Below are 14207 nucleotides of genomic sequence, written 5' to 3'. Positions count from 1 at the left end.
ACACTGAGGCTTGGAAGTGAAGTGATGCACCCAAGGTTATACAGCTGGAAAGCTTTATACTTCAAGTGTCTCCACCTCTGTGAAGCTTTTTCTGACTTCTTCTCTCAGTTCCTTCCCCAGAGAAAACTGAACAGAACAAAAGTGGCCAGAATCTCCTTTATTTCATCATGAACCCTCTAGGGCTTCCCTCACTCCCTTCTGTCATTCTGACACTCCACCTGGCACAGACTCATTCCTGGGCTTCCCGTCTATACCTTGTGCTCCTAGGGAGCGCATCTCATCTGCAGTTCAGCCCCAGGCCCCCTGAGCAGTTCTGTCTCCTGTGATTCTGGGCCTGAGGGGGAAGTCAATATCACCCATGAGCATTTGAAACAAGCCTTGGTCCTCGTCCCAGCCACCCCTCATCTAGTATTTCCAGGAGTGAGGCCAAGCAGGTATTTGTTGAAAAAAACTCTTCCGGTAATTCTGATGTACATCACTGGTTAAGAAGTACTGATTTCCGAGAGAGGTTTTCAAACTTTGATATGTATCATTATCACCCAAGGTGCTTGTCAAAAATACAGAGAGATGCTCAGGCTCCACTGAGATTTTTCTGAACAGCAGCCCTAGGGAGTGCATTTTAGCAAGTTCCCAGGTGATTCGCACATACATCCAAGAGCAAGAGGTAGTTAGAATAATCCCTTCATTAACAGCTGAGAAAACAAATGCAGAGCCATCCAGTGACTCACCCAACATCCCACAGCTGGTCAGGGAAAAGTCAGAGGGTGGGACAGTCTAGTGAATGGAGCAGACGATTTTTAATAATAATTTTTACTTTTCTCTTCAATGTACCTTTTTAAAAAATTAACTTCACCAATATTCTCTACAAAAAATCCAAAGGATTCTTTTTCTAGGGTCTATATTTCTGTAATGACCAATGAAATTAAAATAGCAATAGAATAGAAAAACGTGAAGGATGATTATCTTGGGAGAAAAATTGTTACCAAAAAGGAGATTTGATTACTATAATGGCGGGTCCTCAGAAGTAGGTTAAATAATTCACAGTTTTGATATTGAAAAAGGTTCTTCTTACCACTACCTCTAGTAACAACCCCTAGAAGTTATGAGTCCAGTTTTAGTGTATGGCTAAGGTGATAGGTAAACATTCCCAGGACCAGAGCTCTGAAGACTTGGGTTCTGATTCCTACTTTGAACAAGTCACTCCACACCTCAAGTGTCTGTCTCCCCATATTTAGAAGAGGAATGAATGACATGCAGAAGATCTAATCAAATCATGGAGGGGGGGTTCTCTGTCAGCCCACCAGGCTGCATGAGTGTGTGGGTTGTCGCCACCTCTAACCCTGAATTCTCTGCCCCAGGCATCACGGTGGACAAGTCCGGGATGATTTACTTTGTGGATGGCACCATGATCAGACGCATTGATCAGAACGGGGTCATCTCCACCCTCCTGGGCTCCAATGACCTTACGTCGGCACGGCCCCTCAGCTGTGACTCCGTCATGGATATTTCTCAGGTAAGGAGAAAGCTTCCTCCGCCAGAGCCCTGGGTTCGGTCTGCACGCTTATCCTCTCCCTTCATCTTTACCCCACACAAGCCGCTAGGAACACACTCCTGGTACTGGGTCTGTGAAGAACACTCAGGACACAACATTGAGTGCGGTGCAGCTTTGAGCTCTGGGAGTTCACCCTCAGGGGCGACAAGTGGGTGACAGAGGGAAGCTGCCCCAGTAAGAAATCTGCCCCAGGAAGCCTCAAAGGCAGCAGAGATTCACAGCGTCCATTTAAATCCATAGCCACCTGACCTCCCTCTTTGGAAACACAACTACTTACACATTATTCTCTTTCTAGACTATAAGCTGCAGAGGGATAGAAATTCTGTCCATCTTTCCCTCTGCAATAACCAGGGTGTCGGGTACACAGTAGGAACACAACCAGTATTTGGCGATTTATTAATAAATTGACTGATTGATTGAATCCTGACTTTACCACTCACTGGCTGAGTAACTTTAAAGAAGTTTCTGAGGTCCTTTGACCCTCACTGTTCACATCTGTAAAATGACAGGATTGCTTTAAGGATACATAAAACAGTGCGTGTGAGGCTCCTAGAACTGCTTGCAACTTCAGAGGTGATCAATAATCAGAAGTTTTAGTGCCCACTTTCTCAAAGGAGGTGACATTTGTGTTAGGCTTTGAAGGTTGATGAGGGGTTTGCTGGGTGGCAAAGAATAATGGACACATTTCACACAAACGGAAGAGCATGTGCAAAGATATAGAGATGTTAATAGGCCTGGTATGTTCAACACACATTGGAAAATTGATTACCTGAGCATGGGGCTCTTGTAAGGAAGTAGGAGGAGGAGTTGAAACTGGAAGCATGATTTAGGGTCGGTCGGTAAAGGACCTTACCATACCACACCAGAGAGTCTGGACCTTAGTTGGGGGGTGAGGGGACAACACCAGGAACCTAGTGTAGACCAGAGGAAGGACACACGTGACTGGCTGCTACGCGTGTCTTTAATTTATCCTGCACGGTCTTGCTAAGGGATGTGTACTTTATTACCAGATTTTTTTTGGCAGGGCCTGGCCAGTGCTAAGTCAGTGACACCCACTTGCCAACATTAGCAAAACCAAGGAAACTGGGGGCTTGAGTTATGATAAGTTGCAGATTGGTGTGAGCAATAGCCACACTTGGCTTTTCAAACCCCCTCGCTTGCAGGAGAGCCTGCACACAGGCCCTTTTGCACTCCCTTGATGTTCAGCAGGTGGCAGAGGCTGGGAGGCCTCAGCGGTCTGTTACTGACGTGCCGCGGAGCCCGTTCCCCAGAGCCCCGCAGCCGCAGCCGCTGCGAGCGGTCCCAGCACCCACGTCCTATCCCCGGCGGATGCCGGTGTGATCTTCTTTTGCACCAGCTAATGGGGCTGTTACGTTCAATAATGGAATCTGTTCTCTGCCGTTCATCTTTCCAGTTTGGCAGCTTACCCTTGCTTGCTGGAGAGCTTCCCTCTCTCGTCTGTGAGCAAAGCTAGAGTTACCCAGGCAGGAAGCTGCCAGGGCCTGAGGGTGTGCGTACAAGTAGATCCAGTTCTCACAACGGGCCCTCCACCAGCCAGCACCGGATGCTGAAAACTCTCAATCCACACATTGGAAAATGGTTTGACTTTAGACAGAGGTACTGCCAAGCAGCCGGATCAAAGGCTTGGAAGACAAATGGCATATAACAGAGGGGGGTAAATCCAACACTTTGATTCAGAAATCCTGGACAAGAAATCTCTACGTCTCTCGTCCTCACTACTCTTGTCTAAGCATGGAATCAAAGCATGGAATTCTTTTTACCAAACTCTCCAGCCACAGGCATATATTTTACATACACAGATGGGCAGGGCGTAACTGGATTTTGTTCTCAGAGCCTCCTCTGTTACAAACTCCCAGCTAGTTGACCATCCATGGGGAATAGAGAAGGAAGCCGGGAAACTGAGAAAACGGCTCAGAGGCAAGAGTGCAAAGGGCAGAAGCAAGGAACTCGGAGCAGTTCCTGTGGGAGGAGACGAGGAGCAGGCCCCAGGAGAAACTAGCTGTAGGCACAGAGTGCAGAAGGAACAGAAGGTGCCATCCGTTCAAAACAGGAGATTAGTTCTCGGCTCAGCAGGCTGCGGCCACCACAGACACAGAGGAGAACTCTCTACTTCAGGTCCAAAATGATTTCCTGAGAACCCATTATGTGCTGGGCGCTGTGAGAAATGGGGATACAGAGATGAATACTACTTCACTGTTTTTATTAGCAACCATAGTAGTCTCAACACATAGATGTTATCTATCCCATTTTATAGATCAAGACACTGAGGCTTGGTGACGGAAGATGCCGTTATAAATGCAGAGCCCTGTGCTAGGCTCCGCCAGGGATGTGGAAATAAATTTTTTTAAATCAAATCATGTATATCAATTGCCTAGCACAGTGCCTGCCAGCTAACAATAAGCTGTAAATATTCATTCTCTTTATAATTTGCCAAGAACTGCCTTGTACATTGTCTTGTTTGATTCTCACAATTACTTTACTTAATATTTATTACCTGCATTTACATATGGGTAAAGCAGTTCAAAGTGTTTAAGCACTTGAGATGACACCTGTAGTAATTGTAGAACTGAGCTAGGAAGTGAGGTGTCCTGGCCCCAAAGCCCTCGTTCTCTCCATGCCATTCACAGTCACTTATTTGTTCATCCATTTGACAATCCATTTTTTAAAGCGAGTAACTCTGTAACAAGGCAGTCAGCTCAGAGGGCCTTTATTAAGACACAGAATGCTCAGGAGAACAGGAGAGTCGGGGGCTCCGTGCCACATCAGACCGCAGAGCGTGGGAGCCAGAGGGACCACAGAGGTTATGAAGGCTGCTCCTTTCCATTTTGGTGATGGGAAATTAAGCCTCAGTGTGATCATCACTAATGGGGAGGTGAGATCAAAGAAACCAGGGTTCTTGGTCTGGTTTGGAACATCACACAGGCACTGTGACAGCAAGGGATGACTCCAAGGGCACCGCTCCCCCTTTCCCAGGCGACTCTGCGCGTGTGGGTGTAGAGAGCAGGAAAGCGCTGGCCCTTCCCTTCCTTCCCCTCTCTTCTCCCCTAGCCCCCTCCTTCCCCTCCCCGGCACCCATCAGGGAGCCGTCTTTTCATCATAATGACAGGCAGAAAGGTCTGGGCAAGCAGGTCCCCAAGGTTCCACAGGACCAGAGGGCATAAAATATTTAGCAGCTAGTGTTGACAAGAAATAGGTTTTAGGAAATTGAAAATTCCCCTGTCAGTTTAGAGTAAACTGTGTTCTTGATGCAGCTGAAGGCTGCTGGGCCTCTGTGCTCCAGACAGTGCTCGCTGGCCAGGGGCTCTGCCCTGCCTCAGGCTCCCTTGTTCCGTGAGGACAGAGAGACCCAGGCAGGGAGTGAGGGAACAGAAAGACTTCAGAAAGCGGCAGGGCCTGAGGACTGTGTTGGGAGGAAATGAGAAAGGACTTCCCCCATCCTGAGAATGGCCCTGAGCTAAGGGGCTGGTGAAGGTGGCCACATCTCACACAGGTGCAGTTCACTGGGGTTTCCTTTCACATCTGTAAACTGCCACATGTACATGGTAGGAAATGTAAAATGTTAAAACTGACAAAGAGGAAAGTTAAAATTACCTCTAATTCTAATATGGTTAACATCTTGGTATATATCCCTCAAGTTTTTAATCTCCCCTCTATTCATAATCCATCTAATTTATTGTATTTTCCCCCAATTGGGATTACACTGTACTTACAGTTCTGTAACCTGTTCTTTCCGTGTAATACATGGCAAACAGTTTCTGATGTCATTAAATATCATCTATAACATCATTTATAATTGCTACACAGAGTATTCTAACTTACTGGTGAACTAAATATACTATAATTTATTTAGCCAAATCTCTGTCATTGGGCAATTTAGTTGGTTTCAATTTTTCACCATTATTAAAAATGGCTGTGATAAATACCATTGAAGACAATGGTGTACAAGCTTAAATTCCTGGAAGAGAAATTTCTTATCTAAAGGTATACAGTTGTTTAAATAAGCCCAAATTAGACCAAATGGCAACAGTTTGTAGGGGCCTCAGGAACCTAAGTTGATGGGTCCCTCGGGTTTAGGTAAAGAAATCAGCTGAAGGCAGCACCTGTCAGCACTTCCCACTCGTGTGCAGTGTGGCTGGACCTCTTGGGAACACAGCTGGCAAGGGCTTCCCTTAGTGCCATCTCCTCCCAGTAAAGGATGTCCAACAATCCAGGCTCCCTGTCCACTCAACAAAGCATTCCTCACCTCCCCACACCTGCCATCTCTGCGTGCCCACCTGCAGACTCACCATGGTCTCTGCCAGCTTCCCAGATTGGCTCAGAGGAGCTCAGACGTGGAACCTCAAACCCTGTCCTTCCCATTGGGGCTCCATTAATCCCTCCGGGAGCACCTGTTCTCCGTGGTCCTAGACACCATTATCTAGAGCAGGGCTTCACAAACTTCAGTGTGCACGGGAGTCACCCAGGGATTTTGTTTAAATGCATATTCTGACTCAGTAGGTTTGGGTAAGACCGGCCATTCTGCATTTCCAACTAGCTCCCAGGTAATGCCAGCACTGCTGGTCCAGTGATCACACTGGAAGGAGGCAGGATCTAGTTGTAATTTCCAGCCCCACATTAGAGTCACCCAGGAAGTTTCTGAAATCATGCCAGGGCTCAAGCCCCAACCCCAGGGATCGGATTTAATTGACCAGGGATGGGATTTGAGTGCCAATACTTTCTAAAATCACTGCAGGTAATTGAAAATGTGGTGTGGCCAAATCTGAGAATTACTGGTCTGGAACTATGTCAGATGGGGGTCATGGTTATTTTATCTTTACATCCCAGCACATAGCCATGTGGTAATCCATGAACTCAAAAATTGAGAAATCATCATTCAGACAAAAACGTTATCAACGGTTCATAAAGAGTTTCTCTGAAGCCTCTGGACAACACCTTCCTCAGCCTCCAGACTCCATCTGCCTTCCCCTCCCACCCACACAGCATTAGCTGCCATCATCTGAGCACTTACTGTGGGTCAGGCACTCGACACTATGGTCATTCCTATTTTACTGATGTGAATATTGAGACTCAGGGAGGCAAAGTAACCTGCCCAAGGTCATAAGAGGTGGGGCTAGGACGTGAACCCAAGCCTGTCTGACTCCAAAGTCTGTCTCTTGCCTAGTTTTTTGTTTGTTTCTTTGCTTTTTTTTGTTTTAATGTTCTTAATGTTTTGTTCATCTAATGGAGACCATCAGATGTCTCAGTGGTAGCTCTTGTATGGTTTCACTCTGATCAGGGGCCTGATATCCATTGTTGATGACAGGCTGCTGTGAGGATCAGGCAGGACTGCATGTGGAGGCACTTGGGGTGTGGGTTGATTAGTGGTGGGCACCTTTCCAGGTGTTTGAATGTTGGTGTCTCCATTGTCAGGTTCGCTTGGAATGGCCCACAGACTTAGCCATCAACCCAATGGACAACTCTCTCTATGTTCTCGACAACAACGTAGTCCTGCAAATCTCTGAAAACCACCAGGTGCGCATTGTCGCCGGGAGGCCCATGCATTGCCAGGTCCCTGGCATCGATCACTTCCTGCTGAGCAAGGTGGCCATCCATGCCACCCTGGAGTCCGCCACCGCCTTGGCCGTCTCTCACAATGGCGTCTTGTATATTGCTGAGACCGACGAGAAGAAGATCAACCGAATCAGGCAGGTCACCACTAGCGGAGAGATCTCACTAGTTGCTGGGGCCCCCAGTGGCTGTGATTGTAAAAATGATGCCAACTGTGATTGTTTCTCTGGAGATGATGGTTATGCCAAGGATGCAAAGCTGAATACCCCATCTTCCTTAGCCGTATGTGCTGATGGGGAACTCTATGTGGCTGACCTTGGGAATATTCGAATCCGGTTTATCAGGAAGAACAAGCCCTTCCTCAACACCCAGAACATGTATGAGCTGTCCTCACCCATCGACCAGGAGCTCTACCTATTCGATACCAGTGGCAAGCATCTGTACACCCAAAGCCTGCCCACAGGAGATTACCTGTACAACTTCACCTACACTGGGGACGGTGACATCACACTCATCACAGACAACAATGGCAACATGGTGAATGTCCGTCGAGACTCTACTGGGATGCCTGTCTGGCTCGTGGTCCCAGATGGCCAGGTGTACTGGGTGACTATGGGCACCAACAGTGCCCTCAGGAGTGTGACCACACAAGGACATGAGCTGGCCATGATGACATACCACGGCAACTCTGGCCTTCTGGCAACTAAAAGCAATGAGAATGGATGGACAACATTTTATGAGTAAGTATCAAGCAAAGCCATTTAATGGTTTTGTTTCATGACAAGTGTTGTAGAATTAGAGGTGAATTGATGGAGTATTGATTCGGGATGCAAACCACTACCTATAATATTTCTGCATGTTCATATTCAAGATGAATGCTTCTAGTAAGGAACATGGTTTAGTGGAAAATCATGAGCTTTGGAGTCAGAGGAATAGGGCTTGAATCCCAGCTTTCCCATGGACTTAACCTCTCAAGGACTCAGTTTCCACATCTGTAAAATGGAAACAATGAATAACTTCCCAACATACCACATAGAGGTGATGGAGGTGAAAAGTACTTGACAGAGTGCTAGCATCTTCATATGACCACTGTCCAGAAATATGGCAGTGGGGAAAGGAACAGTTCTGTGGATAGATTTTCCACATAACTGAAGTGCACATCAAGTGTAAATTTTTTTTTTTTTTTTTACTTTAACCATTTTGGATGGAACTTATGAAGTGCTTTATGTGCCTCCCTTCTCAAACACATGATACGGACATAATGAAATTTTTTACAAGCCAAGGCCATTGACAAGGAACACCCACAATTGCATATTATGCTGTAATATGAAGTGAGGCAGTGAGGCTACAGAACCCTTCACTCCTGCCCAGAATGATTCTAAACTTTCTTTTATTAGCTCCTGTGTCTAATGGGTGTAGTTTTGCTGCTTCCTCCTTCAGCATGGTGCAGTTGCGTCACTACTTGCTTCCACAGTCCCCATTCCCCCTCCAGTAGCTCCCGTCCCTTCTCTCCATCCAGGGCAGGGCTTCTTCAGTGGTGTGATCAGAAAACCAGAGTTCAGTTTATTCTGACCCTATTCAAAATCAAATGTATCTGAGGTGTTCCTCTACGAGCTGTTGTAATCAATGGGCTTTGTAACATCTCTTCTAGTTAGATTTTAAGCTTCTTTGTGAGGTCTTAGCCAGATTCCAGACAAACAAGACTGCTGGACATGTGGCCATTGGATAAGTATGCATTAGACGGGGAAAGAACAAGCCTTGTTGCTCATCAGAGATGGGCTAGGAACCACATTATTGCATTAGTCCTCACAGCAGCTCTGGAAAATGAGTGATAGTATCCATCTTACAGAAATTGAAACAGAGGCTCAGGGAGGCTCATTTGTCCGCTGTTGAGTATAGTGACAACATGGCAGGACAAGGATCACCACCCAGTCTGTATGATGCCAGAGCTCACGCTCTTTCAGCTCTGCCCTGCTTCCTGCTGCTGTTTGCTAATCCCAAATGAACTTGAATCTTTGAACCATGAATTTTTCTTAAGCTTGATCAAGCATCAGTTTCTCACAGTCCTAGAATAGACTTTTAAATACAATTTGCACCGAGAAATGTCACAACAATTTGTACAAAGTTCACTGGCTAAATTCCTTTCTCCCAACAAGGGCCTTGTTAATTATAAAGAAAAGACAAAGATCCAGGAAAACAGCAATTATCCTGATTAACTCATTGAAATGGAAATACGCTAAATAATTCAATTTTCCCCCATTGCCTGATGGAAGTCTCTTATATATTATTTAGCCAATACAGGGGTTTCTTTGTCAGGGCAAGTTGGTGCACTCAATTAGTTCCCAAGGCCACTCTCTAATCCCAGACTGACTACTTACACATCACTGCAACCCTTACTTTCTCTCTACCAACCTGAAATTAAAACCATTTCCTACAACTCTACCAGATAGGATCCCATTTCCCCTCCCTGGCTGAAATATAAAGCCAGAGGTGATATTTTATAAGGAAGGAAAAGTTAGTACAGTTGATTTTATAAAATTGTATTTGGAATTCCAAAATACCCACTAAATAGCATTACCCAGGAATGGAAGATAAAAGCCCTAAAATAAAAATAGAAACTCACTTTTTTTGTGCCAGGCTGTTTCCCATTTAACCTTCGCAGCAGCCTCAGACGGTAGAAATTATCATCCACATTTTTTACAGATGAACAGACTGAGGCACAGAGGGATTAGGTAACTCATGTGTCTAAAATCACCATGAGTACATGGCAGAGCCAGAATACAAATCTGTGTTCTTTTAACTGCATTAACTGGGTTCACTTTAAGTTCTTTGTCACTTATCTGTATAATGGGGTTAGAAATAGTGTCAATTTCACAGGAATTGTCTACGGTTCAAAATTTCAAAGAGATGAAATATGTAAAACTCAATGTCTTACTCATCATAAGTACTCAAATATAGCTGCTGTTGTTGTTATTAGTATTATTATTAATTTTTTTCAAGCAGTATTAGTGGCAGTACTAGTAGGTGTGGAAATGTTTGGGCATGAAAGATATTAGCCAGGGGCAGCTGCAAGTAAACTCATCAAAGGCACAGACAAATGTTGTAATTGAAGTAGGTAGAGAATTAGAGGTCAGACCAGAAAAACAGGATCAAGTGTCAAGTCTCAGGGATCAGAACTAGGAAAGGGTCAGGTCCCTGAGAATATCCAATATGGGCTGGAAAACGCATGCAGAATGGGTTAAGGAAAAGTGGTTCAGCTCAGATTGTGAACAAAGTGAGGGTACGAGGTAGCTCTTTTCTCTGGGTGACAGACATGTGGCTCAGGGGCCAGTGGCTGGCTTCCAGACACAAGTCTCAACAAGACAGAAATAATGCCTGCTTTACTCTATTTCAGGGCCATTGTGTGGATCAAAAAAACTAAATAAATACTGAAAATAAAAATACTTTGCCAACTATGAAGTGCCCAAGAAGGAAAGGTGTGATATTATTATCATTACGATATTTCTTAACATAGATTTGAACAGGTGTTTCCAATGCATCATTGTTCCAGTGAATTTTCTACTTTTAGGTCCATGAGGCAGCTTAGTGGATTCCAACCCAAAAGCTCAAAAAAAATTTTTTAAATCAGCTCATGCTTGCCTGTGACATGGGCTATTACTGAAACAAGTTTTAAGTTGGCTTTATTGATTCTCTCAACAGATTAAATAATACATGTAACATAAACATCACACACTTCAGAGAAACTTGACTGAAAGAGTTCAGAATTCTAGGGAATCAAGGTTTGTTTCCTTCCCTCAGCCCACAGATCTGCCAGTAGAAAACTTCAAAGGAATCTATAATGCAACCTTCATCTCCAGTGTGTGGCATCATTAATTTTAGACTTGGGCTCCTGGGCAGATGGCATTTTATGGCTAAGAAAATGGCCTGATGAGCATGAGGCAGGTTCCAAAATTGACCTGCTGAGTAGGCATGAGTGATCAGTTTCCCCAAGATTCGTAGCGGGGAGTGGCTCTGGCCTCCCATGACAGCCCCTTTCATAGTCATTCTCACCCAAACTACTGTGAGACCCTAACTGATAAGCTTAAGGCTTGCCACCTAATAGGTACTTGGTAAATATTTTATGAATGAAATACAAATTCAGGAGAGAAAGCAGAGAACGAAGGGAAGAAAAAATAGGATGTAGTAAGAAAAATACTAGATTTAAACTCCAGCTTCAGCACTGTCACTCCTCCCAGTAGGATATAGAATTCAACTCAAAAGGTTCAAATGAGGAGCCTTGGCTCCAGGGTTTTGCTGAGGATGTGAGAGCTACAAAGAGCATGTTTCCAACCTTACAAAAAATAATAATAATAAGCCAGACAAGTGGCAAATTTATGAGTTTTCCTTGAGTTCCTTCTCTGTGGTCACAGGGCAATAAACTGACCAAATCCAAGGGAAAACAGACTCCTAAAGAGAAAGGCATGAGGACTAGCTTACCTGGGTAAATGTAACCAGTTACCAGTAAGAAGAGTTCAGCCAGGGTGGTGAGTAAATTTATAAAGTCTAAGTGTATACTGGCAAGAGAGTAGGAAGCCCTCGGAGGCTGCAGAAATTGGGAGTCCACATTCTCTTCAGAACTTTTCTCCTCAAACTCCACCAGCTACTCTCACAAAAGAGTAGGGAAAGGTTTAAAACAGTGTCCCTTCTAGACTACCTGGGGGAGGTGTACAGCAGGTGCTGAAGGAGGCGCACAAACGTCTGCCTGCTCCACCCAGGCTCTTCACCCCTTATTCCCATATGGAGCAAAAGCCTTCATCAGTGGCAAGAAGGGCAACTAACTTGGGTACTGATGGAAACCCATTACAGCTGAATGAAGGAAGAAAACATTTTAGAAACTTCCTCTGGGAGGGAAGTAATCTGTAATGGGCCCTGAATTATAGCCTGAAAGGGGCCAGGAACACTGAAGAGGCCACACTCCTGAGACTCAGGAACATGTGGGTATATAAGACTGAGGCTTAATCAGAGAAATAGAGAACTCTGTCCAGCTCACAACCCTTACCACTAGCTAAGAAGCTAAACACAACAATGAAAAGCAGAACAGTACTGGGAAAGAGGTAAGAAGGAAAGAGACCCTCTCTGGTGAGCAGAACAAAGAGGGAACCTAAAGCTGAGGATGGAGTCAACATTGAAGGAAAAAAGTAGTTTTACACCCTAAACACAAGGTGGTTAGAGGAATTTTAAAACCTGTAATACACTGGTAACCATAGAAACAATAAATTTCAAAGTCAGTCCAAATCCTAACTGAATTAACTCATACACCGTCACTAGAGTCCTAGCAGAAGGAAACTTGTACCCATTTTCAGGCATAAAACCTGTTACCTCAGTCTCTACTGTGCTACACAAAATATGACACTTTCAACTGAGCATACAAAAACACCAGAGAAAAGCAAGACACTCCCAAGAGAAAAAGGAATCATAAGAACCACACTTCGTTATGACACAGAGGTTTAAACTCTCTTTTAGGAATTTTAAGATAACTATAATTATGTTACAGGCTGTAACGGAAAAGGTGAATAATATATAAAATGAGATGGATAATTTCAGCAGAGAAATGGAAACTGTAAGAGAATAAAAGGGAAATGGTAGAAATGAAAAACACAGTCACAGAGATGAAGAAGGCCTATGATGTGCTTATCAGTACACGTGACACAGCCGAGCAAGAAGATGTCAACAGAAATTACCCAGTTTCTCAAACAATAATCCTGATGTTGAACAACAAGACTGAACAAATTGCCCTGGCTATCAAAATACTTTAGGTTCACTTTAGATTTAACGGAAGTATTTTTAGTTCCTATTTATATATAATTCAAGTCCTTTGAATGATGGCTTCTTTTTGGATATCTCCTTGCACTGATATAAGCTCCAAGTGATTGAGATCACCTGCATACAGCATCTATTTTGTTTTGTTTTGTTTTGTAACAGGTTTATTGAGATATAATTCACATATAATAATATAGCACCTATTTTTACACAACATTCAAAATTATAATTATAGTTCAAATAGCCCTGACCAGTATGGCTCAGTTGGTTGGGCATCTTCCCACAAAGTGAAAGATTACCGGTTTGATTCCCTGTCAGGGCACATGCCTGGGTTGTGGGTTCAGCACGAGTCAGAGCATATTCAAGAGGGAACCAATCTATGCTCCTCTCCCTCTCTTTCTTCCTCCCTTCTCCTCTCTCTAAAAAAATTAGTAAGTTTTTTTTTTAATTATAGTTCAAGTAAACTCTGGACCTATTTTCAAAATAAACTGAAACTATAGCTACTGTTGTATAGGCAAAATGACAAATCATTAAATGTCCTACAAAAGGTCTTTTGAGTCAGGTCTTTTGCCCAATACTAAATTAGAAATACTACCAAATTGAAATGAAATTGTGGAACTGATAAGAAGCCTGCTGTAATTCTTGTACCTGTTCCTTTGTATGAAATGCCTTTCAATTTTCTCTTTTGTGGAATTGGGATGATGCCCAGCCAACTGAGCCACATCAGTCAGAGCTACTTGAACTATAATCATAATTTTGAATGTTGTTTAAAAATAGATGCTATATTATTACATGTGAATTATATCTCAATAAAGCTGTTACAAAACAAAACAATATAGGTATATAGGTGATTTTGACCACCTGGAGCTTTTAGCACTGCACGGAGATTTCCAAAAAGAAGCCATCATTCAAATGACTTGAAAATGAAAGTACAAGTCTTCAAAAACAAAAATAAAAATAAAATTACACAGACTAAAATATAAAGGCTAAAACAAGTGAAAAAAAATACAGAACTGGGTATCTAAGAACTGGGGGCAACATCAGCTGGTCTACTGTACATGTAATTGAAATTCTAGAAGAAGAAAGAAAGAATAAGGCAGAAGAAAATACTTGAGGATTTAATGGTCAAGAATTATTCATAAGTAATGACAGACACCAAACCACAGACTCAAAAAGCTCAGAAAAATACCAAGCAGAATAAACACACACATACTCCTAGGCATATATTCAAACTGCTGAATACAAAAGAAAAAGAGAAAATTGAAAGGCATTTAATACAGAGGAACAG

The 14207-nt window shown here is 43.6% G+C and overlaps 1 protein-coding gene across 1 annotated transcript in view; it reads left to right on the top strand.

The window, feature by feature from the left end:
- Positions 1–14207, top strand: part of TENM4 (teneurin transmembrane protein 4) — a 382101-nt gene that overhangs the window by 340195 nt on the left and 27699 nt on the right. The window contains 2 exon segments of the mRNA XM_090265745.1: positions 1359–1513; positions 6983–7860. Coding sequence (XP_090121871.1) covers positions 1359–1513; positions 6983–7860 — 1033 coding nt within the window.

Source organism: Furipterus horrens, unplaced genomic scaffold, assembly GCF_987537825.1.
Source record: "Furipterus horrens unplaced genomic scaffold, mFurHor1.1.pri manual_scaffold_2, whole genome shotgun sequence".
Classification (NCBI taxonomy): domain Eukaryota; kingdom Metazoa; phylum Chordata; class Mammalia; order Chiroptera; family Furipteridae; genus Furipterus; species Furipterus horrens.
This window is presented reverse-complemented; position numbering and strand designations above follow the sequence as displayed.